General features: G+C 51.0%; 1 protein-coding gene across 6 annotated transcripts in view; it reads right to left on the bottom strand.

The window, feature by feature from the left end:
• Positions 1-25,798, bottom strand: part of Gli2 (GLI family zinc finger 2) — a 221,748-nt gene that overhangs the window by 151,281 nt on the left and 44,669 nt on the right. For 3 of the 6 annotated variants that reach the window (XM_050124487.1, XM_050124484.1, XM_050124486.1), the window contains exon 2: positions 18,298-18,470. In XM_050124487.1, the coding sequence (XP_049980444.1) occupies positions 18,298-18,439 (142 nt within the window). In that variant the 5' untranslated portion in view covers positions 18,440-18,470. Of the gene's footprint in view, positions 1-201; positions 255-18,297; positions 18,471-23,024; positions 24,075-25,798 lie in introns of those variants that run through there. The other 3 variants (XM_050124485.1, XM_050124489.1, XM_050124488.1) reach the window with 3 other exon arrangements.

Below are 25,798 nucleotides of genomic sequence, written 5' to 3'. Positions count from 1 at the left end.
GAGAGCCACTCCCCTCTCTTCTCTCTGTCCCCCACGCCCTTTCTTTTTCCATGAAGTACTGGCCAGCACAGAATTCTCTCAAAGAGAAACATGCATGTACGTACGGACACACATACACACACACACACACACACACACACACACACACACAGCATGTGCGGCAACATCCACTTCATGACACTGCATCCATGGCCGGCCTACCTGGAGTCGCAGGATGGGCACCAGGCCATGTGCCCCCCTGGGAGAGCCGAGGGCAGCTCCCTTCGGCGCAGGCCACCAGCTCACTCTCTGCCTCTCCATCAACCAGTGACGTGACGCAGAGGGGAACTAATGTTCACCAGCTGGCTTGGTGCGTTAACCCTCTCAGCTTCCAGCGAGTTTGGCAGCCAACCAGGCTGCAAGCGCGCGCGGTCTCCCTAACAGGGGCCCCCAGTGAACGGCTCGCTGCAAATGGAACACAGCAGCTGAAGGCTCAGATGAACTGGCAGTGTACATTCTGGGGCGTGTGATGGGGACAGGAACTGACCCAAATCCACACTCTCTCCACTGCCTGAATTCTAAGGGAGTCAAGGAGAGCTCAGAACCAGCGAAAACAAATGCAGAAGACTGAAAGGGTCCAGCCTAGGCCTTTCTTTGCCAGTCCCTCTGGCAAAGCGGTCAACTGTTTCTAGATTCAGTCTCAACTGCTCCCAAGCTCTCTGCCTAGGCCACAAACAGCTACATGCCCCACTTCCCAGGCTCCAGAACTCTGCCCTGGTTGGGCTTTTTGTTGCTGTGTTGCTGTTGTCGAGTTGACACAAGCTAGAGTTATCTGAGAAGAGGGAGCCACAATTAAGACAGTTCTTCCCTAGGACTGGCCTGAAGGCAAACCACTGAGGCATTATCCGGACTAATGGTTAGTGTGGGAGGGCCCAGATCACAGTGAGCATCGTCATCCCTGGGTAGGTGGTTCTGGGGTGTTTAAGAAAGCAAATTGAGCAAGCCCTGAAGAGCGAGCCAGTCAGCAGCGTTCCTCCAAAGCCTCCAGGGACTTCAGTCAGTGGTGGAGTGTGACCTGAGCCGTAAGCTAAACAAAGCTTTTCCTCCCCAAGTTGCTTTAGGTCATGGCATTTTATTACCGCATAGAAATCCTAACTAAGACAAGCTCCTCAACACCCTCAAGACCCAGCTCAGGCCTCCCTATTTCTCAAGACTTCCCTGCCTCTTCCTCCAGGGGTGAGAAGCAGCAGGAAAGAACCCCTCCAGAGCACTCGCACAGGGAAGCCCTGTCCCCATGCTTCCCAGTCTTTCCCAGCTGACAGGATCACTGAGGGGTGGAGGTGGGGAAAAACCTTCCACCAACAATAATGAATACAGTTGCAATGACAGACTGATGCAAATACCTCAGGTTGCTTAGCACTGAGAACAAAGGTCATGGCATGGGGTTCTCTGGGCCTGCCACTGAGGTTCAGCTGCTGGCAATATATATATGGAGAAGAGAGGCAGATAGTGTGAAATAACTGTCCCTTGCATCCCAAAACTCTCAAGGAGAAAGCACTCCCTGAAGGTCACACAACTTTAGAAGCAAATTTCCAATTCGGGGGCTGTTTGGTGCCTCCAAACACAGGTGGGTGAGGGGAGAACAATGCAACTTTAGAGACAGGTGTAGGGCACATGCCTATAATCCTAGCATTCAGAGAATCACCCTTCCAGGGCAGCCTAAGCTACATACTGAGTTCTAATATAAAAGGTCAAGGCAATATTAAACCCTATCTCAAACAAGATGGGGCCAAGTGATCTCTCAGTTGGTAAAGCATGAGACCTGGATTTCATCTTCATAGTCACATCAAAATACAAAGCCAAGTAGGCCTGCAGCCCCAGGGCACACAAGCGCATATGTGTGCACAAGTACACACTCACACACAGTCGGCAGAATGGCTCAGTGATAAAAGCACTTGCCACAAAGTCTAATGTCCTGAGGGACCCACAGGGTGGAAGAAGAGAACCAACCCCTGAAAAATAGTTCTCTGACCTCCACAAACATGCCATGGCATGCGTATGCCCATCCCCCCCATTAATTAATTAATTAATCACACAAGAGATAAGCACCCTGGAGCGCTAAACTCCATGCCTCAAACGCCACAGGCCTTACTCAGGACACCTCTCTCGGCAGTAACCAATCTGCTTGTGTCCCTGCACACTGGGGAATAAAAATGGCAGAGGGAAGGGGTCACGACCACTTTCCAGAAGCAGGTTGCCATAGAAATTGGGTGCCAATGGGACCCTGAGGAAGAAGGCACTCCCTGGAGGGATCAGGCAGACTCAAGTTCAGATCCTTACTAAAGCATTCAGTAGCCGGGTGGCCTTGGCAGCACGCTGACCAGCAGCTTCCTTAAACATACAAATGCCTTCTGAACTAAGCACAGTTGGCTAATGGATCTGACCTGGAAGGAGTCAGGGACTGGGAGGAGGCAGAGCATCCGCGGAGAGACAAAGACTGCAGAGGGTCCTTTCAGCTCATATCTGCTGGACTGAACAAGCTTGTGACCAGAGCTGTTAGTGACAGAGGCTGGGCCCTGGCAGCCCTCACAAGCAGGCTGGGCCACCTGTCCTCAGCAGGCCAATGTAACGAACAGTAATGATGAAAAGCAGAGGAAAGAGAGTGTTGTTCACTGTGGCCACACTGGGAATAGGAACACGGAGGGTCAATGACACCTCTCAAGTCCATTTTGGGTTCCTGAGATGAGGTTTGACTTTAAATAGGGAGCCAGAGGTGTGCATAGCCCAAAACTATCCTACTCCAAGTGTGGTCCCGCACCCATCACTGACTTTGCCTCAGCTCTTGTCTCTCCTGCAAGGGGGTTGCACAAATAGTCAGAACTGTGAGATCCTTTCCTGGGAGATCAGGTCTTCCTCTGGCTGCCACTTGGCCTTTTCCTCCTCCCACTCTGAAAGTCTGGGGGGGGCATTCCAGTTGTTTGGGGTCCATCGCCAGAACAGTCTGGTAGCCAATGGGGGTACAGGTCTCTCTCTGGAATATCTTTACTCCTTCTAGGACTGTCAGAAGCTCAGGGCTCTGAGGAGGAAGAAGGGAGTCTCAGGTCCTGCAGCCAGAGACCCAGCTTTTTCTCCCTGCTTTTCTGTGCCCTCAGCCTCGTCCTGTTAGGATGCCAGTGTTGTGGGTATCTGTGCACCATGTGAAGATTCGTTGCTGTGATTGCTGTAATGAACATCTGGGTGGCCAATAGCATGGAAGGAGAAAATGGGCAGGATTTCCAGGGAGAAAGAGGAAGAGGAGGAGGAGGAAGCTAGGCTTATGAATCTCATCAGCAGACTCGGATCAAATCAGATGTGCCGTACTGAGATGAGGTACCCAGCCACAAGGCAGAACATAGATTAAAAATATGGGTTAATTAATTATAAGAGCTAGTTAGGAAAAAGCCTAAGCTAAAGGCCAAGCTTTCATAATTAATAATAAATTTCCACGTTGTTATTTGGGGGCTGCAGACTCAAATATAGTCCAACAAGAAAGCTTACAACATGGGGCCTGATCTGACTCACTAACTGTGGCGAGTCTCCTCCTTTGGACCCAGCAAGCAGAGCAGGGAATTGCTCTGCGTTGATGATCTCCTGCTCGCCAGACCCTGCCATCATCTCCAGACTGCTCGCCAGGCCCTCAGGAAGCAGGAATGGCTCTCTTTCTTGGATGAAGAACCAAACTTCTCAGAGTATCCCCTGTCCCAAAGCCAGATTTGGGTCTGTCACTGTCACAGCGGATTCCCCAGCTCTGTGATGGCTAATTTTGGTTGTCAACTGACAACATCTAAAGTTAAGTAAAATCCATGAGGCTGGGCATACCTGTGAGGGTTTTTTTTTTTTCTTGGTCAGATCATTTGAGCAATGGGAAATCCACCCTAAATCCAGATCATTTGAGGAAGGAAGACCCACCCTAAATCTGGACTACACCTTCTGGCGCAGCCCACAGAAAAGGACGTGGAAGAAGAAAGCTTTTGCCTTTTGCCTGCCTGCCCTCACTCTCGCTGCCAGGTTCATCTATCCTGTTCCAGAGACATTCCGTCCCTGGTGTTAGAATCTCCTTCAGAATTCCAAAGGAGGGTGAAGCATTGACGGGGGCTGAGACATTGGGTTTCCTTGAATGAATAATGAATGGATCCTTGGCCTTTCCCTCAGGAAACAGTCAAGGTTGGACTACTGCCTGCCGGCCACTCTAACAAACCCATATATAACTAACACACACCCATTTATTTTACCAGTCTGTCCCTTTAGAGAACCTTGACTAATACAGATACACACATAGCCAAGCTCACGGGGTACATCACAACCCAAAGGATGGAGGCTGGGGTTCCCTAGAGTTCTGGTTTTCCTCACCGTTTCTCTGTAAGTGGCCAGGCACCAGCGTCTGGTCAGTCCTGAAGGGTGGAGGCACACAGACTAGCAGAGAGCACAGGACGGCGCTGGGGGCGGGAGGAGGGGGGCAGAAGAAGACAGGATTCGGGAGGAGACTCCCAGCAAACCCTTGTAGCATGATTAATAAAAACCCAGAGACAGAAATTGGGGTTCAACCTGAAGTTCAGAGAAACAAAACAGTCACTGACTCTTACCTCTACCTCAGTCTGAAATGGCGATCCTGCCTCCAGGAATCTCAGAATGAGACTGTGCCTGACAGCTGTCTCCTCCCATTCTGTAGTCCTCTCTAGTGCTGAGATTGAAGGCGTGCACCACTACCGCCTTGTTTCTAGGGCAAACTATTAAAGGTGTGTGTCACCACTGCCCGGTCTGTAAGGCTGACTATAGCAGCTGTTTTTCTCTCTGAACTTCAGGCAGGCTTTATTTACTAAAATACAAATGAAATATCACTGCATTTCCCCCTTCTAACCCTTTCTCCCATTCACTTCCTACCCCAGGCACCCAGACCCTCAGAAGACAAATGGAGGTAAGACTATAACGGACCTCGGGCTGGCTGCAGCGCAGGACTCTTCAGTGTGTTCTAGACAGTGACTGATGAGTGACCGGCAGTTCACTCCTTTAGAAGAACGGAAATGAGGCACTTAGGGTTCAGCCACAGGCCCATCCAGGCCAAGGGAAAGGGGGGTGTCAGACAGGCGAGAGGGCTTGGAGTGTCCAGATGAGCAGGTGTGTATCAAAGTCTGTGGCAGAGTGTCCAAAGACAGAAGATGCCCAGGACAGAACCCTGGACATGATTCCCTGGGACTCTCAGCAGAGGGAGAGTGGGCTGAAGAACACAGGGTAGGGGTACCATGCTGGGCCAGGAATGGCCGATGAAAACATTAAGATGGCAAGCCACTCCACTGTCCCTCAGCGAGTCATCTGTGTGAGGATGGGCACATCCTAAAGGTACAAGGTGCACTAGGGGTGACAAGGAGTCCATACAGCGACCTGAGAGGCGAGAGCGGGAAGAGCAGAGCAGGAGACCCCAGGGAGGCAGGGGAAGATCGGGGAGAGCCTCTAGACAGTGGTCCTCAACCTTCCCAAGGCCGCGACCTTTTAATAAAGTTTCTCATGTTGAGGTAACTCCTCCAACCATAAAGTTATTTGTTGCTACTTCATAACTGTAATTTCGCTACTGTTATGAATCATAATGTAAATATTTGTGTTTTCTGATCGTCTTTGGCCCATAGGTTGAGAACCACTGCTCTAGGGGAGCCACTGGAAGGCACTGTGAAGACCCCAAGGTCCTACTAGGAAGACCCATGATCGGGAGACTGACCGCCTCCAACTGTCTCCAGACTCCAGCCTATCCTTAAAGCCAAGTTTGGCCATCTGTCCTGGAAAAGCCCACCAAGACAGCCAAATAAACAGTAAAAAGCCGAAAAAGGAGATTATCCAATGGGGCTCTACATTGGAAGGAGGGGTAAAGCCTGCACCCCAAAAAGCCAAGTTCATTAATATGGAGGAGTTATCTGGATAGTTCTCCCACAACAGAGAAACAGAAGACACTTAGGGAAAGCTGTGAAAAGGAACAGAGGTAGCAAGAGGCCCTTTGCAGGACCGAGGAGAAGGCTCGGCGGTTAAAGGCCTGATGAGCAAGCACGAAGACCTGAGTTCAATCTCCAGAGCCTACATTAAAAAAAAAAAATCAGGCATGCTGGCATGCACCCGGAATCCCAGTGCTGGCAAGGTGGAGACAGAAGGAGCCTGGGGCTCACTGGCTGACCAGCCTAACCAGATGAGTGAGCTCCGGGTTCAGTGAAAGATCCCAGCTCCAAAAGGTGGAGAGGGGCTGAGGGCGACACCCAATTTCAACCTCTTGCTTTCAAATGCACGGCTGCACATATGTGCCCTTGTGTACCTGCGACACACACAGCAATGAAAAACCCTGCTGCCGGGACGACAGGCTTGAAGATACAGGCTGGTGATGCATGGGCCCAAAGAACCCAGATCTGGTGCCATGGTAGCTGGGAGTCACAGCAAGCAGAGAGCCGAGCTAGAGATGGGACAACATGATCCATGCATGGGTGGAAGGGAAGCAGAAGCAGAATGGTGGGGAGTGCAGCGCTGCCTGCAGCGGCGTTCAGCATGCAGGTCACGGGTCGCCGAAGACCACAGAAAACACAAATATGTGCATTACCATTCAAAACAGCAGCAAAATTACAGTTAGGAAGTAGCAACAAAAATAACGTTATGGTTGGGGGTCACCACAACCGGAGGAACTGTATTAAAGGGTCGCAGCATTAGGGAGGTTGAGGACCAAGGGCTCTGGAGGGCAGTAAGTCAGGCTTATTCTCCAGCCGCCCCCAGCTCTGGGACAGGAGGGATGGACGGATGGCAGGTAATTTGCAGCTCCCACTAAGAGGGCTGCTGTGGCTCCATAAAAGGCGGAATGTTTTCATTTCCGGGCTTTTCGGTGTCCGTTTATGAGTAAACATTTCTCGATAAAGACTTACCATCTGCAGAGACCCCTTCATACCCCAAAGGTAAGGGTTGAGACGGCTTGGAAACCACCGTTACTTATCTTTACAACGGCCGCATCGCATGGCCATCTCCCCGTGTATATTTTCTGTGATTGGTTATAAATCAGACTTGTCCCGAGGGCTGGGGTGTCTGGGGTCTCTTTGCATTCTAAAAGGTCCAGCTAGCAAAGGAAAGAGTTAGGAAACTGGCTCTTCCAGCAAAGGTGCTTGATTCGTATGTGTGAGGACCTGAGTTCAAAAATCAAGCACCCACTTAACGGTCACCTACAGAATTCATAAGTTTCAATCAAACTATAACACAAAATTATAAAAAAAAAAAGACCTCATAATGTCTTAAGTAAGTAACAATTTTGTATCAGTTCACACTGATACAAATCAAACTGACACAATAGCTATCCTGGAATTCTTATGGCCCAACAGGTTGAGGGCTGGGCGTGCTTGGCTCAAATGTTGAGTCTGAAATGGGGGAGGTGGCAGGTGGCAGGGGAACATAGACTGCCAGGGTCACAGACCTCCCAATCCCCGGCCCGCCTCCCTGGAACACAACAGCTTCTCCTCACCTCTAAGCAGGGTTTGCCTGGGCATGTTCACAGGAAACCAGTCAGGGACAGCTGCCTAGGACAGGACGCCACCGCCTGAGAGGGACAGAGGTCCAGCTGGCCCCAGCTGGAAATGTATCCGAGAAAGGCCACTAGACAGTCTCAGACATGAGCTTCCATCAGGGCCAGGAGGAAAGAGTCTTTTCAATGGGGCTGGAAAACCAGCTTCTTTGGTAGCATTCCTTATTGGGCACTTTGGCCTCAGACACCCTGCAACACACACACAGACCCCAGGACCTTTGTCCACCCTGTCCCTTGAATTACACATCATAGCCTATTGTGCATCATGTGTGAACTGCTGCTCACGGCAAAAGACTTGGCTTCATTCACGCTCTCAAACATGTACCAGCACCGTGCGCGGCCCTCTGTGGAACAGCTCTCGGATTACTAATCACAGACTTGCAAACAGCAACACGCAGCGACAACTGCTGCCCGAGTGCACCTGCCATGAACTGGGAAGATGGCAGGTCCCCAAGGTAGAGGGTCCTCAGGGAGCACGCCTATGCCACACTTCATAAACCCCACTCTCCTTATGCCGCTGGCAAAACTCCTGACGGAGTTAATGTAAGGAATGATGGAAGAGTTTATTCTGGCCCACAATCCAAGGGTAGAGCCCATGATGGCAGGGTAGGTACAGAAGGAGCATGAGCTGGTTGATCACATTGCATCCAGTGCACGCTGGGGCCCAGGAACTCCATTGAGCACCCAGAATAGGAATATCCATACTAAGGTGGGTCTTCCCACCTTAGCTAACTCAGTACCAACAACACTTTCACACACAGGTCCAGACATTTGTCACTTAGATGACCTATCAAGTCGACGATCAAGACAGTGGCCCCACAGCCCTCACACTGGTCTGAGTGTGTGAGGCCTCCTCTAGGAGACAACCAAACAAAGAGGGCAGTGGGAGGGGACGGCAAGTGACCAGTGTCTCCCAAGCCTTCCTGCTGTTCTCCAAGGCCATGCTGCAGTGAACAGTGCCCACATTTTCAAGATAAAGGAAAGCCTTGCCTTTCTTTGGGGCTACTGTGAGTTCCTGGGGACAGAGCCCAGTGGCCGTTTCCTGGATTCCTCTCCTCCACTTGCTCCGCAGGTATAGGAGCCAAAGACGACTTTTTCCATTCGCCACCCAGTGTCCATCAAAGACCACCTAGGTCAGTAAAATGCTTGTCTCACAAGCAGGAGGACCCAAGTTCTATACTCAGCAACCGCGTAAAGACTAGGCATAGGCAGCATATGCCTGTAATCCCAGCCCTTGGGAGGCAGAGGCAGGAAGGCTCCGAGGGCTGGATGGTCAGCAGTCTTACTGACCATCAGTCTTACTGAGCGTCAAACTCGGTCAGAAAACATGCCCACAAAACTAACGTGAAAAGCAGGAGAGGGAGACAACTAGTGCCAACCCCGGGCTTCCACACGCGTGTGCACCCCCTCTACATAAATTCCCATACAAACCTGTAAATGTACAGATATACTAACGCATGTGCACACGCAAACAGCGTACCTAACACACAAACACACACATCACCACAGATGCAAACACACATCACACACATATAAACACATACACACACAAACATGTACATCTACAACATGCATAGAACGAAATAAATGAAATACATAAGTAAATAAATAAGGCCATTATAAATTAAATAAATTAATAAAGACTACTGAGAGCCATACACTAAACTCAGTTCAGAGCTTGTCCTCTAGGGTTGTGAGGGTCCACTGGCTACTGTCAAGTCTCTGAGCTCTCAAGAAGCAGTTGGACCACTCTTCCAGCTGGGGATACCCAGCCCAGACACTGCCCCTCCCATCAAGATCCCCCCACCCCCCATATGGGATTCATCACCATGCCCTGGGAGTCACCTCCAAGGGGAAACCTCTTGGGTAGAAGCAGGGTCACCCCCATTACCACATCCAGGCCATACCCTGCAAACACATGCAAACCACCTGGGGCACTCATGCACCCATTTAGATGCCAGGCTCGACTTCATTATCCTCCAAATGCTCCCCAGATCAGAGGCAGTGGGACCTGGCCGCAGCATAAAGTAAATTATCCGACCCCTCCCCACCAATGATAAATGGTTCTATTAGCTTTCCAGATTGTTAAAGCCCGATAGAACAGAACGCAGGGCGCGGGCCCATCCATTCTCCTTCTGGCGCACACTGAGTTGTAAATAGGTTATTCTGTGTGTAAATAACACATTAAAACACAGCATTAGCTGTGTCTTTTGATAGGGTGGAAATTGTTCCGAATAAATAATTCCGGACAGGAATGTAAAAGAAGCAGGATTTAATAGAGCATGCCTGGTGCAGCCGTGTTAAACATGACTAAAATGATAAACCTCAGAATATACGAATAGTAAACTGCACGCTGACACCTAGTAATGAGGCTGTATTTTCTCCAAGCTTGAGAAATGCTGAGATTAGTCCTGACAGAACCAAACGTCAGAAAACTGTTCACCACATAAACACTGTCAATTTGGGAAGGTGAGGTCTGGGCTCTGTCCAACCCAAATTCCTTTTCCAGTATTAATTAATGATATGACCAGATGGCCACTGGCACGTCCAGTCTCTGGACCTCAGTTTCCAAATCTGTACAATGAGCAGTTTGACCTGTTCGACTGTGGGAGCTTTCTCTCACTCTGTAACTACAAATGACCTCAAAGCTGCACAACTCTGCGTCCACTTAGCTCCACAATAAGACACAAGAATGGAGCTTTGGCAGGTGAAGGCTGCCTGGGGAGGAGTCAGCCTTTCTTCAGTAAATAATCCCACCCCTGCTGAAGCATGAAGGCATCATGGAGGGCAGCTGAAGCTGGAGCTATGAGAGGCCAGGACAGCCCACTGGTGAATGTGCAGCTGAAGTTGGCAAACCCCAGGATGGCAGGGGTCATAGAGAGAAGTTGAGGCTTGCTTGGCACCATGTAGCAGGTTTGAGTTCCCAAAGAGAGCCCCAGAGACCCAGGATCTGGGAGATGCCAGCACTGTGGGATGCGCACCTAAGACAACAGCAGCTGTGGGTGGAGCCAGGCCTAGCCTCTGAGAGCGCTGTGTGTGTGAGGCTGGTAGAGTCAAGAGAGATCCTTTGTGCCCAGAGGATCGTGAGTCCCAGAACTCTAACACCGACCGTCACATTGTTGGACTTTGAGGCTTTGATTTGATTTTACTGTGACCGTGCCTTGGTTCTTCCCTCGTGTAGTTAGAAAGTATATAACTTATTTCTTATTTTACAGGCACTCACACTCCAGGTTGAGAGACTTTAAGTGTTTAAAAAGATGTTTGATTTTTTAAAGAAAACTTGGGTTTTTAAAATATCAACATTTTAGAAAATTGTGGGAGATTCAGGTTTTAGTCTTCAGTATGCTTATATTGTGATATTAGTGATGAGATCTTGGGGATAAGCAAAAAAGGAAAGGTTGTGGTTAAGTAAGTGATATTTGTGTGTCAAACTGATAAGGATGCTGGTTGGGTTGTCGCTTTGACACACCTAGACAGATCTGGGAAGAGGGCATCTTAGCGGAGGAAATGCCTCTGTAAGACTGTTCTGTAAAATAGTGGGTGCGACCTTTCTTGATTAATGAGTGACACATGCGGGCTCAGCCCACTGCGCGTGGTGTCACTGCGAGACAGGTGGTCCTGGACGGTACAGGAAAGCAGGCTGAGAAAGCCACGGAGAACAAGACAGTAAACAGCACAATCCCATGACTTCTGCTTCAGTGTCTGCCTACATTTCCTGCCCTGACTTCTATCAGTGATGGAGTCTGACCTGTGGGTTGTAAGATGAAATAAACCCGTTCCTCCCCAAGTTGCCTTTAGTTATAGTGTTTACTACAACAGAGAAACCTAAGACAGACAAATACACTGTGACTCAAACGGCAAACAGCTAGGTATTCAGACTGAAGTCTGGAAGTAGCAAGGGTCTTGGCTTTCTTTCTCTACATCTCAGAATTTCACCATTGCAATAGAAACCCTAAGACAAAAGGAAAAGGAAAGAGAGGAAGAGAAGAGGGAGAAGGAAAGAAGGAAGGTAGAAAGGGAGGGAGGGAGGGAGGGAGGGAGGGAGGAAGGAAGGAAGGAAGGAAGGAAGGAAGGAAGGAAGGAAGGAATTCAGTATAGTCAAGGCCTGGGGAACAGAGAGGCAGAAGCCTCTGAATCTATAATACAAGCAGAACTCTTCCTTATGTTGCTGTGGTCGGTATTTTGGCACAGCAGTGAGTGTAGGAACTAACACTGCCATGTCCCTCTAATTAATTAATTAAGCTTATAGACAGGTGTGAATAGAATACATCATATCATACCATCCATGGGACGGAGCTTTGCCTGTTCGAGACCCAGCCTAACTGACCCCAAACCAGTTTGTTCCAACCAACAGTCACTGCTTCGGATAGGGAAGAACCTCCATCATTCCTCTTGATACCAAGCACCCCAATACTCCAGAATGTTCAGAACCTTTTCAATACACCTCTGGGGGCCCCCACTCCTTTCTGCTTCCTTGGCAAGCCAGGCTGCTGGGGACAATGGCATTGCACTCCCTGGACAGAGGCTGATGGGAACAAGCTGTTCCATGCAGCTGGGCCATAAAACCAGCTTCCATGCAGTTTCAACAGCAATCCTGAGCATCACTTAAGTAAGAATAATTGCCCACTTAGTCACACCTGAGCGCATCCTGGCCTGTGTGTGGCCCTGCAGAGAAAGACAGGTGAGCAGAGAGAGTTAGATGCTTGGCAACTTCCCTGCTGCCCACAAGGCCTGGGGGCTGAGGGAACGTGGGACACCACAGGACAGGGCCAGCACCAATGGACTCTGACAGCCTGGAGCTCAGGCTAGCAGCTGTCCACTACAGCCCACCTGGCACACAACTGGAACGATGGTGTCACTCGATGGACAATTGTTGGTGAAATGGCTGTTGTGCTGGGGAGGGGGTGGACAGTAGTGACAAAAACACAGTAATGACAGTGTTAGACTATGCAGGCATCCAAGAGGGCAAGTGACGCCAAGGACCTTGAGCATGGATCAATTGATCCCTAAGATCAATCGCACAGATCCCTAAGTGTGGTAAGATGGGCAAACTGGGAGCACTGGGCAGATGCAGAGAAATCCCGGAGCCTGGTAGGCTGGGAATAGACCTCAGTTGGTGCCTAGTTTGGATCAAGCTCTGGTTCCATCCCTAGTACCATAAAAACAAGGCAGAAAGCAGGGACACGCCTGTAATTCCAGTGCTAGGGAGGTGGGGGCAGGAAGATCAGAGCCACCCTCAGTTACAGAGCTAAGGTCGAACCACCCTGAACCATATAAGTTAACAGACAGATAGACAGACAGACAAATAATAGATGGATGATAGATAGATAGATAGATAGATAGATACATACATACATACATACATAGATACATAGATAGATAAACAGACAGACAGATCATCTGATAGACATGAGAGGAGTGATCTCCTGGTATCATCAGCATTCCAGTACAGAAGAGAAGCCTCTCACACACACTCCAAGCCAACCTGTCTCAAAGATGCTTTTCAGAAAGCCACCACCCAGGCGAGTGAACAGGGTAAAGGGGTGGTCAGTATGGGAAGGTGGCAGAGTCTTCAGGAACATCAGAACCTAGAGCCAGTCAGGGCCTAACCCAGATAAATTGGTCCAGGCTGGCCTCAAACTGGTATGACCTTGAACTTCTCACTGTCCTGAGCACATCTGGATTACAGATGCGGGCTACCATTCCAGGTGTGTGCAGTGCTGGGACTGGAATCCGACTTCCGTCATGCTAGGCATGCACTCTACCAGATCGGTTATACCCCCAACCTCTCCCTCCTCGGGGAAACTGTACCGAGAGACTGGAAAGATCTATTGGAAGCAACCATGAAGTTCAGACCCTGAATTCACTTTTTCACGGTGGTGCTCTTAGCTTGGGCCACTTTGGGACTGGCTGCACTACTCAGGATCCAGCGATGAAGACTGCATCAGAGGCAGGGGGCCTGCTACAGGCCCTGTCTACGCTGCTCTGGATGCCAGAGAGCTAGGCTTCCTACACAGGAGCTGCTGGGCCTTGGGGGTCCACAGGCAAGGGTGACCAATGGAAGGAACACTTTTAGGTCAGGCCGAGTCAGCAGACTCAGTCAGGAACTCTGATAACAGTAGTAGTGAACACAGAACCGACATCCCTCGGGCCTCACACGAACTAACCGCCCCTCTGTTAAGACTGTCCCATGTCTCACTCAGACACTGCAGAGCAGCTACCACTGTTAAACTAACTTCACAGATGAGAAAACTGAGGTCAAGAGACCACAGCATTCTAGCTTTACTGTATGGGCACTGCTGTCAGTACCCTGCACTGCCATGAAGCACCACGGGACAGGTATGAACCATTAGCAGCTCCTCTAGGAGAGGTCACTGACTCACACAAAAAAAGGACTCCCCCCTTTCCCCCCAGGAAGCCAGGATATAGGAGTCTCAGACATTAAGAGTGTCTCGGGGCTGGGGAGCTGCTTGGTGATATTAAGCAAGCCTAAAATAAGAAGCCCTGGGTTCCACACTCAATGGGAGGGGGAAGGGAGAGGAAGAGAACAGGAAGAAGGGATACAGGAAGGGGACAAGGGGATGGGATGGAGAAAGGAAGGAAGGAGGAAAGGGAGGGAGAGGGGGGAAAAAGAATAACCTGAGGGGCACAGACAGGGAGGGAAATGAAAATGAGTGTATCAGAGTTCCCCAGAAGCTTGGTTTAAACTGGGCCTGCCGTGCTGACCCCATAGACGCTCCGTTTTGTAGGTCTAGGGTGGGACTGAGCACTTCCAGGGCCTTGGAAACGGCTCAGTGTAGACTGAGAACTTCGCATGCAAGAGCCTAGCAGTTCATTCCCAGAACCAAGGAAAAGGGGGGAGACACTTCCAATTCCAAGGGGGTGCTGAGGCTGTGGGCGAGGACGGACTGCAATGGCTGGCTACCTGGCTTTGTCCCAAAGTAAACATCACTGTCATTAGCCCAGGGTTCCTGAAACTGGGCTGGGTGCTTGATTTCAGCACCTGAAGTTAGACCCCAGCTCCAAGTTACAAGTCTGTCCCCGGGGCTTCTAGAATGGTCCAGTCCCATGGAAGCACACAAAGAAGTTCAGAAATATTTTTGGAAAAGAATCCGTGGCAGACGAGGAAAATACGACAGCATTTGGACAGATTCGGTGGAAAGCAACGAGAAACATCTGACTTAAATTGCTTTGCAAATTACACCATTTTAAAAATTAGAGGGTGGGGGGACCCTGGGCCAAAATGTATTTTTAAAGATTTATGGCCTCCAGAGTGTTAGCTCAACAGCTGAAGAGCCTGTGAAAGAGCCACCCAGTGTGGCTTCTGCCCGGGCTCCTGGGAAGCCTCCCGCCCATCCTGCAGCCAGCCTTTCCCAGGCTGAGTGCACTGCAGCTTGGCTTGCCTGACTGAGCAACCCACCAGGCCCTGCTCTGCTTCTGAAAAGCTGTGCGTGCATGTGTGTGTGCATGCTTGCATGCGTGCGTGTGTGTACCTGGAACTCACCAAACTAGGCTGGCTGGCTGTCAAGCTCCCAGGACCCACCTCTAGCAATGGGATTAAAAGCACACACCATGACTCCAGGCATTTTCACATAGGTTCTTGGGGTGGAAGTCAGTTTTTCAGGCTTGGACATTTTACCAATTGAGCTATCTTCTCAGCCCTGAGAGGTGCTTCTGACACACACTTTAGGAACCCCCCAGTCCTCAGCCTCGGGGACTCCATTAGAAGTTGAATGAGAGGCCACTGGCTACAGGGACTTCACCGATGTGCCATGGCACACCCCGTATATCAGCTCTGTCAGAGATAAAGAGCTGCCAGTCTTGGGGCAGAGGACACCAAGACCCAGGAATACACAGGAGACCTTTTCAAGGCTGGCACTCGGGTATAGCAAGGGTAGAATTACAACTCTAGTCCTACCCTCACAGTCTAAAGTTCTCTTTATCTGAAGGCTCACACCTTGCAGATATATCCAGGAAGGAATGGCCCATAGAAACCATTCCTTCCTGCCAGATGGTTCTAGATCCTGACCATGTGAGCAAGGTCTCATGCAAACAACTGTCTGCACACTCTGGGAAGCCACCTTCCCACCCTGTCTGTCTTACATCAGGATGTCTAGAAACAACACAGCAAAAGGGGCCTTCAGGAATCAGTGCCAGGCTCCCTGGATGTACATTGAGCACCTGCAGGCCCATCACCTGAAGCCCAGCACGCATCTGCAGCTACATACACGCACTTGCAGCCCCCACACACCATTAGGCATGCACCTGCAGTTCAGCATGCACCTGCAGTAAGAACATACACACAAGCAGTCTAGCATGCCCCTGCAGCCCCATTATTATATATATCTTCAGTCCAGGAGACACGGTGGCCCCACATAGACCTCCATTATATCCTGTACCTGAAGCCCTCAACACATGCACAACCACGTCTTCAGCTCAGAGTATACCTACAACACCTGTGCCCTGTGCATTCTCATCACTGACACACACAGGAGCATATGGTCGCAGGTTGAGAGCCAAACTCCTCAGAGGCTAGGAAAAGTGGCTGGCTCCCATCAGCCACCGTCCACGGCCCCACTCTTTACGGATCATATATTTCCCCATTTACCATTTACGTTTGAAGATGCCTGCTGGGTCCCACACCGAAACTTGGTACCTCTGTTCTGTCACAGAGAATTCAAGCAAGAGTGGGCTCTTGAAATACGTTTTAAGCTTTTATTATATGTATTTATTTAAGGGGACACATGCATACAGCAGTGCATATGTGGGGGTCAGAGGGCAACCTGCAGGAGTTGGCTCTCACCTTCCACCATGTGGGTCCTGGGAATGAGATTTGGGTTGGCAGGGTTGGCAGTTAGCACTTTTACCCAGAGAGGCATCTTGCCACCCTGATCCTGAAATCTTAAGGACTGCAGTTATGACAAAGAAAGCCAAGTCCCAGGAGTGTTCTTTGGGTTTTATCACTGGGCTTCCCTACCCCTCCCCTTTAACCCACCTTTAGTTAAGACAGATTCCACTGTATCCCCTGCTCCCATTCAGGCACGGCCACCCTACCCAGACTCCAGCACACCCTTGAAGTCAAACTGTTCGGGGAGCAGGTACAGCATGCTTCAACGGAGGTCACCCCAGTCTCCTCGTGGCTCCTCAGTGCATGCGCCTGGACTGAGACTTCAACAGGTTAACAAGCCGCCTGCTCCTGTGCACCAAATGCGTGCCCCGCTGACCTCTCCGGTCAAGCTCCCCTAGGAAGGGTACTGAGAGGGCACAGAGCGGACAGTGAGGGGCTGGCGCTCCTCTGGAGTGGCTGTGCTCCATACTCTGCCCCCTTTCCCAGCAGAAAACCCCGCAAGCACTTGCCGTCACTGGCCTCCGTGACAGCTGGGTCTGATGCCACAGGGGCTCTCTCCCCGCAATTATGTCCTAATTACTGTCTAATTACTGCCTAAGTCTGCTCTCCATTGGTATGCCAGGGCAGGGAACGAAGGGCTCTGCTAGCTTGAGAGAGGACGGCCAAGTCAGGGCGGATCCCTCAGGACAAGAGGGAGCAACGGGAAGCCAGCTCCTAGAACTCTTCAAGAATGGGCAGGGAGAAAACCCGAGGGACTGTCGCTGGCTGGGTAGGCTTACCCAGGAGATGAAAGCAACAAGGCCAGGACTCTACTCCACTGCGTCATAGCCCATTCTTCCCTCTCTCGCGGGGTGACCATCGGGCTGTGGCTCCTCCTTCCCAGCCTAAGAGTCAGCCTCCATACCAGGCCCACAAACTCAGATCCTCTCCCCAAAAGTGCTCAAGGTTGACCTCAACACTGCTCCCACTTCAGGCTTGATCATTTCTTCCAACTTAGAATTATGGGGAGAAAAGAATATAAATACAGTGACAGCAACCTAAGAGGTCCTGAACTCTGTCCTTAGAGGCCTAACTCAAGGGCAGCTCCACTTCACTGAGTTCTGGTCCCGGCAGCTACACCCAGCACAATCCAGGGACTGTAGCTGCAGCATTGACTCAGGCCTGGAGAGAAACAAACTCTGTCCTACCCCTGAACAAGGCCCCTCGTGTATTTGACCCCGTCAAGGAAGCATCAGGGCACAACTAAATGTGTTTGAATAAAAAGGAAAAGACGAAAAAAAATCTGAGTTTCTTCAGTCTGAGGCAGAATAGTTGTGTGGCCTCCAGATGGACAGTCCAGTGGCAAGGGGCGGGTGGCCTCACTTTCCCGCCAAACTCCCCAACTGGTACGCTGGCACAGACCGTGGAAACCGGAGAACATCTCTTTCAGGGACAGTGAGATGAGAGTGTGGCTCGTGGAGTCCCTTCTGTGGTAATTAAGTTGGCCAGAAATCCACCTAAGATAGTAAATTCCATACCTGACCCTCTAATTACAGCCAGCAGGCATTGGCAGACAATGACTTTCTGAAATAGTCCTCGGCGGCCAAGAGGCTCTCAGGATACATCTCCCGGGTGCCAGCTGAACACGCCCCAGGGTGGCCAACCAGCTGCCCAGAACGACTCCCCTCCCTTCCTCCTCTCCCTGCTCTGGCCCAGCCACCAGAGTCTGGGATAGCCAGTTCTCCAAAGAAAGCGGCAAGTGACCTTCCTGGGGACCGGGATTCCCGGGGCAGGGGCGCTGCCCTCCATAAACCCAGCATGCCTCCCAGATGAGAGGGGCCAGCACACTCATTAAATCCTAATGACCTCATGAAAAACACGCCTGCTGTTCTCCAAGCGTGCAAAACAGAAAGTATACCTCCTTGGGCGGCTACAGCTGCCGCCGCAGCCACTACCAGGGGACAGGCCTTTTTCCCTGGATCTGGAAAGCTGCTGTCCTCCAAGAGTCCACTCTTGGCTTCTTTCTTCTCCACTGCAGGGGCTGGGACCGATGTCTCCATTTCAGCGGCTCATGCTCGTGGGCGGCAGACCCTGGAGGAAATGACAGAGACCGTCAGCCACAACATCGCACCCAAACCCAGTCAGAAAACGCCAACCGGGGCCACACCACACAGCCCATGGCAGCCAAGTTCACACCCAGGGTCTCCACACCAGGAGAAAGAACTTAGTTCATTTTTGACATGTTCATCCTGAGAATTGACCAGTATGCTCGCTGAATGGACATGGGGACCACAGCACAGCGTGTTCAATTTTTTAAACCTGGATTTTAAAAAAAAAAAAAAATCCCAGCAATGATGAGTAGCCAGGAGCAGGGGACAGCCTGGCTTGGAAAATGGAAGAGAGAGCCTGAAGTCTAGGAAGAAGCAGACTACAACCTTCTCCAAAAATGGCCCAGATCTCCTGGCTTCTCCCCCTCCTTCACCGGTGGATTCATTGGAGCAGGTCTCCAGTCTGGTCCTCTGCCACCTAGAAGCCCTGGGGGGACAGTCACCCCAAGAAAAGACCCATGAGGTATGAGCACTGAAGTTTCAGAACTTCAGCACGCAGGCTGTGGCGCCAGACTATGAGTAAAAGGAACAGCTGTCCACACAGAATCAGCTAGGATTCAGGTGTCCCAGGGAAGTGGGGGGGAGAGGGGGGGGAGAGAACAGCCCAGGCAGGACCCACAAGGTCCCTGCCTCACCCTACAAGTCAACCCTCCCCTCCCCTTACCTCTGCCACAGGAGAGGAAAGCAGCAGACAGACCCAAGACGTCATAATTCAGAATTAGTGAGATTAGCTCTATTTCTGAGTAAACACCAGGCACTCTGGGCCCAAGCAGATATTTTCACTCCCCAGGGGCAGTCAGTCTGCTGCACCTGCATCGTCATCCCTGCCCCCCCACCCCAACCCGCCACTGCCTCCTGGGATTGGAAGGGAGGAGTCTGTGCTTGGCTTCCCAGAGGGTGGCTGGGGGCTGGACTAGGTGGGCTGATTCCCACAGGCTGCAAATGCTTCTTCACAGGAGGGTCTGAGAGCCACAGGACACCCCAGGGGAGGAGAGTCAACCTCCACTTTCTTTGACAGCTGTAGACTTGCAGGCACATTCCACAGGAATCTGCAACACCAAGGGGAACCTGGGCCTAGGTGCTGAGGATCCCTTTCCATTAGCGATTGCACCAAGGTCTCCGGACCTATGGGGCTTTCCCAGGCTTTCCACCGGGTCTCTCATCCATACATATGACTGGAGAACCCACAAAGAAAACATAGTGCTTGTGTTTGTGTGTATTCACATGTGTTGGGGGTGGGGTTCATGTGGAGGCCACAGGTCACCCCTGGATGTTTTCTTCAATCACTTTCTATGGTTTGTTGTTGTCGATTTTGAGACCACTGAATCTGGTGAGTGAGCCCCAGGGATCCTCTGTCTGGTTTCAGATTACAGAGGTGAGCTTCTGAGCCTAGATGGGAAACTCAGGCACTTTCCACGGTTTACCAGCTATACCATCTCCCCATTCTCCAACCGTCTTTCAAATTTTGAAAGTTTTTCAAAGTCCTGAGTACAGGACTTAGCAGAACATGCCTGTAAATCCAGGCATGGAGCCCGAGCCTGGAAATAAGAGGACCAAGTATTCATGGCAGGCCCGGGACACATGCAAATACCTACCCCACCTCAGAAAAACAGAAGAGACAAGAAAAGTATATAAAGGTTCTGTCCGGCAAGCAGGCGCAGGCCCGTGAGCAGGACGCTCGGCCATCACAGTCAGTCTCCAAGTGATTCCTAAGCTAAACTGGAAACAAGACCTTATGAACTAAATATTAGGGCCAAAAGAAGTGGATCAGTGGGTAACAGTTTGCCATGAAGCCTGAGGACCTGAGCTTCATATCCAGGACCCACCCGGTCATAAGAGAGAAAAGACTCCTTCAAGGAAACAATGTCTCCTTTAGGAATGAATGGAGCGATAGATAAGTCATGGGAGCTGTGGACCTGTGACCAGCATCCTCCTTGTCATGGAACATCAGCTCACCTTGGCTTACAACCCACACCTCCAACTTGGAGGGCAGTAAGGAAGTTCGACTATTACCATATCACAAGCGTGGTGCCTTTGGCCCTGCGGCTATGCACTTGATGTAACTTGTGTCTTTCAAGGGCCAGGCTTTCCATCCCTTCATTTACAGCATGCTGACGAATGAGAATCACACCAGGTGCAAAGAGGACCGTGGCACAGGACAGGTTAAGGAGCCTCCCAGGACTGGCACGAAAACACCAATAATTGGAGCAGAATGGAGAACTCACCCTGAAGCCTTGAATCCTGGAGACCTCCCACCACCTGGCTGCTTTGAAGTCCTTTGGAGAGTGAGTCACACATGAGCGCTTCCTGGGGTGAAATCAACCTCCAGGAGGAAGGCAGGACCTCGTCTCCCAGCCAGCACAGCCACCGCAGGCCCTGGCTAACCACATCCCTTCTGATCTCGGGCAGGCAGCATGCTTGCCCAGACTCACATGCATGAAACACATGGGAATGCATGCACACAGGTCATCACACAACACACGCAACACATACTGCACTGTTTAGGTGCACAGATGTTTGCTGTGCACAAACATAAAGTCATACATATGTACATTCACTCATAGTTTAATTTAACACTAGCAGAGCAAATGCATATGCCCATCACAAGGAATTACATGCACATGTAACACACATATACATACAAAGACACATGCAGATCCACCCATGCAAATATACACATAAGAGCTAATAAATGCCCACCCTGTCTTGACTGCAGGCATTTTTTACATGTATTTATTTAGTGTGTGTACACACACATGCACATTTGTAGAGGCCAGAGGTCAACTCTCTGACCATGTGAGCTCCAGGAACTGAACACGGGTCATCAGGCTCGGTGGCAAGTGAGAGCCATCTCATCACCTTCTCTGTTTCTTTCTTTAAGACTCAAGTAGCTCAGGTGGGCCAGGAACTCACTCAGCAACCCAGGATGACCTTGAACTTCTGATCCTCCCCTTCCTCCACCTCCCAAGGGCACGAGCACGCCTCACTGGTGCAGTGTGGGGGAACAGACCTAGGGCTTTGTGCATGCATGCCCAGCCATACCTGCTTTTAATATGAAATGATATAAGCCATGAACACTGCAGGAGTACGAGGGAGCAATGCAGCCTAGTGAGGTAAAAAAAAAAAAGCACAGGAGCACCTGGCTCTGGAGAACAGGCGTTCCAGAAGCCAAAGCACCCCTGTGGTACTCCTGGGCATCACTTCTACGTCGCACCCCTCGGCCCAATCTTTGCCCCAACGCAGCAGGTTACAGAATGATGCTATATTAGCCAAGCAGGAATCACCCCCGAGGCAGTGCACCTGCCCCTTTCTAGCCCCTTGAATGTCTTCCTCCTGGAACAAAAGCTCTTGGATTTGTAAGGCCTCTGGGCTAGTGAGCTGGTGTTTGGAAACGTGGTAATTAACCCTAATTCACTGACTGGCTGGGCAGGGGTTGGGCCTCAAGGGCCGAATGATAAGCAAAGACCTTCTTCAGGAGATGAGATGAGTATCAGAAGGGCTGCCCAGAGGCTATGGGTAGGACTTCTGGCTCAGGCTTGAGAAAGCATCCCAAACACTGCTGTTTCTACTCAGGTTTATTCCCTGGGATCCTGTGTTTACATTCCTGTGTTTCCTTATGCTGACCACTCACCCTCTCTGTTCTACTAATACCATAGAATTCAAGACCCAGAACCCTACACTAAGGGTAGCTAATCCATGGTCCCATATGGAACCCAAGATAGCAGGTGATGCTGTTGCAGGAAGGACACTGACTGTGGACACGAGAGAGGAAGCATCCATTTGGACAAAAGCCAACTTCTGCCCCAAGTCTCCATTTCCCCATCTGTAAAATAGGGACAAAGGGCCTTCCTCTCCAGCTGGGCAAGCAGAGTCCCCTCAGGAACAGGAAAGGGACCCTGTCCAACCTTGGACAGCAGAGCTCCACCATGGCCCCTTCTAGTGATAGAGCTGCCTCAGTCTCCGCTGGATGCAGAGAACACAGTGGAGAATACAGCGCGGCAGCGTAGTCATGCTAGATCCCAATCCCCCACCCTCACCGGTCCTCCCTGGGGACTTGATGCCCAGAGGGCCACAGTCTTTCCCTGGCATCCCTTCCAGCAGAGGATCAGACCACACTCTGCAGGCCTCGCCGGACGTCGGGCTTACGGCAGTTCTGGGTGTTTCTGAAGCTGGAAGGGGAAACAAGGCTGACCTCTGCCCTGGGGAGAGAAAAAGACTGCTTAGGACAGTCCTCAGAGGGGAAGCAGGCTGCAAAGATGCCAGGACCAGGCAGGACGCCTTCACCTGAAGACAAGCTAAGCAGCAAGCACCTCAGGACTTTGTTCCTACAAGAACTGAGCAGCCAGCAGGTCTCAGCTTCAACGACCCATTGACCATCCTTTAAAGTGCTGGGTTGAGGGCAGCACCAGGATCTCATGTTGGGAGAGAAATACCATAGACTCATAATGTCTGCCATGGAAGATGCGGTAGTTAACCAGTAACGTCTGTCACTGATACTAAGTAATAAGGGAAACCCAGTTTACAAAAGAATGCTTACCTTCCTTTAATCCTAACTTGAGAGCAAGGCTTCACTGTGAATAGTACTGATTCGTGTCTGCGGAGCATCTGATGTTCCAGGGCACATGGCGGTCCTCATGATGGACAAAAAGGTGACTTAATCGATTAAAAGGCAAGGGGTTTGCCTCGCACGGTGGTACACGCCTTTAATCCCAGCACTTGGGAGGCAGAGGCAGGTGGTTCTCTGTGAATTAGGGACCAGCCTGGTCTACATAGTGAATTCCAGATGGACAGAGTTATATAAAGAGAGACCCTATCTTTAAAAAAAATAAAAATAAAAAAGCAAAGGGCTTTGAACCATTAAAAACAGTTTTCTTCAGGTGAGACCTAAGGAATTACCGGTATTCTAGAGCCAGGGACAAGCAAGTGGGCTCTGCACACTCTTAAAGGAACAGAACTCAAACCATAGTCTCTTAACAAAAAAACCTATGTCCTCATTCAAAGTGGGTGCGGATGGAGGCTGGGCAGCTTGGGGAATATGCTTAGACCCAGGTCAAGCCTTACTTCTAACACTTTGGCCCAAGTGATCTCAGTTCTCAAGGGTTTCCTTGGGGAACGGGCTGAACCACCCAGGCAGTAGTTCTGAGCTAGCTACAGGGAGAGGTACTACCTTTGTTACCAGCTTGTCCCTCCCAGGGTGTGCAGAGAACCAGGCTTGGTTCCTGACTAAGCCTCCTTCCTAAGGACTAATGGGCTTTTAACCAGGTTTACAGTAGCAGACGTGAATTCCCCCTTGCAGACCAGGCCGGGGATGGAACAATCCCTAGGCCCAATTCCTCTTGGCCTTCCCCTCCAGCACTAGCCAGGTGTTAACAAGGGCCAGCCATCTCTCCTGGCCCCTCCCCCAGTGGCTTAAAGCAAAATGAACTATCACAGAGCATCTGATTTACAGCATAGCCAATAGTCAGCCACATCATCTCCCAGTCCAGACTGGCAGGGTGAGGGCCACTCCCAACTCCTAGGCCCATGTGAGACAGGCCGGCTGGGGCCCCAGGGACTATTAGGTGGAAAAGGGAATTGGGCGCATGGCAGGATGCAGACAGGATCCAAGCCACCTGAGTTGTGAGTGAACCAACTACCATACATGGAAGGGAGGGTCCCACCAGCAAGTCTTCCAGGCCTGAGGTCACAGGGAGGGGGGAGGACAGGGTTGGGAGAACACTGACTGCAGGTGTGGGGTGGGGCTCTGCCCCTCAAGGCTAAGAGACCCAAGCTCTGCCGGTGTGTGGCCCTGGCATCTTCAGAAGCGGCTGCTGCTCTGACTTGCCAAGCTGGAGGCCTCCCCACACCCGACAGGCACCACCACTGTGAGTGCCTCTGCACAGGGATGGCCTCTGCCAGGCTTAGTGCTCTGCTTTCCTTGAGTGCTCCACCAACTGTCAGACAGCCCTCTCCTGCCAAGTGAAACATCTTTTTAGTGTAATGAAATCGGCAGGATCTGATTGGCTGGGATCTCTCTCCATGGGGCAGAACCCATGAGCCCAAGGCCAGCCTGCCAGGCGGTTCCAGGTGAGCCTGGGCCCTGTCCAATCCAGACCTCCCTGCCCGGTCATCCTCCAGTATGCTCAGGATGCCACAGGCCTCACACTCAGTCCTCCGTCTCAGCATCCACAGGTCACATCCCAAGTCAGGAACCCACTGCCTGGCGTTGTGATGCTTCAGCCCATGGCTCAGCAACAGCCTGGCACCCACCTGCCCAAGAGGGCAAGGAAAGAAAGTTGTACCTGCTTCAAGACTCGGAATGACACAAGACTCTGGGTCCTACTGTATAGCCCCTGCAGCTAGGTCAGGCATTCAGTCCCAGCTTGAGTGGGGAAAGGCACAGAATGGCAGACCAGTACTGGTTCCTACAGGAGAAAGGCTGGTGGCTAGGTGGAGAGGCCTTGGGAGGAACAGACCATTAATAAACAATGTCAAGAATGAGCAGGTCAGACCAGCAAAGAATTACAGAGAAGAGCAAAGCATGACCTCTCCAGCCTGCCTGTCTAGCCTCTGCGCTCACACACCTCTCCGGACACTTAACGTACAGGCCGCGTTACCTCCTACCCAGGCTGGAAGTTCTCACTGGACTCCTCGTACCCAGGGCCTTAAGTCCCAGCCACTACCACACGACTTGGCACCAAGGTGGCGTCTAATAAACGGATCCTGCATCAGGGTATCAATGTGACACCATAGTGACAGAATCAGAAGGGACTGAAGAAAGAAAGCTACATCAAGATTAGCATAGGAAGACCGGTGAGGTGGCTGGGGTAGAGGACTTGCCGCTAAGCTGATGACCCGCGTTTGACACCTGAGACTCAGATGATACAAAGAGACAAAGGACTCCTGCACCGCTCGTGCGCACACAACACATACTATATGTAATAATAAAAAGATTAACATATGAAGGAAGATGGGCGGCAAGGAGCAACTGACAGTCCTTCCATATCTGGGCTTCGCATGACAAACGGAGCATGCTCAAGAAAAGACATCGCTAATGCCGGGCAGTGGTGAGCACCTTTACTCCCAGAACTCAGAGGGCAAAGGCAGGCAGATCTCTAAGCTCCAGGCCAGCCAGGGCTACATGGTAAGACCCTTGCTACACAAATGTGAGAGAAACAGGTGTTATACATGATCTGTTAGCAATTACAGATCTGTCTGTGGCCTGCCCCTTTAGGACTCCCCTCCCGGCTCACCAGCCCGCTCCCATTCTCAGAAGTGCATGCTCTCTCTCTCTCTCTCTCTCTCTCTCTCTCTCTCTCTCTCTCTCTCTCT

Source organism: Alexandromys fortis, unplaced genomic scaffold (genome assembly GCF_014885135.2).
Source record: "Alexandromys fortis isolate MF-2015 unplaced genomic scaffold, M_Fortis_MF-2015_v1.1 scaffold_232, whole genome shotgun sequence".
NCBI lineage: Eukaryota > Metazoa > Chordata > Mammalia > Rodentia > Cricetidae > Alexandromys > Alexandromys fortis.
The sequence above is the reverse complement of the archived record's forward strand: the minus strand, read 5'-3'. Positions and strand labels throughout refer to the sequence as shown.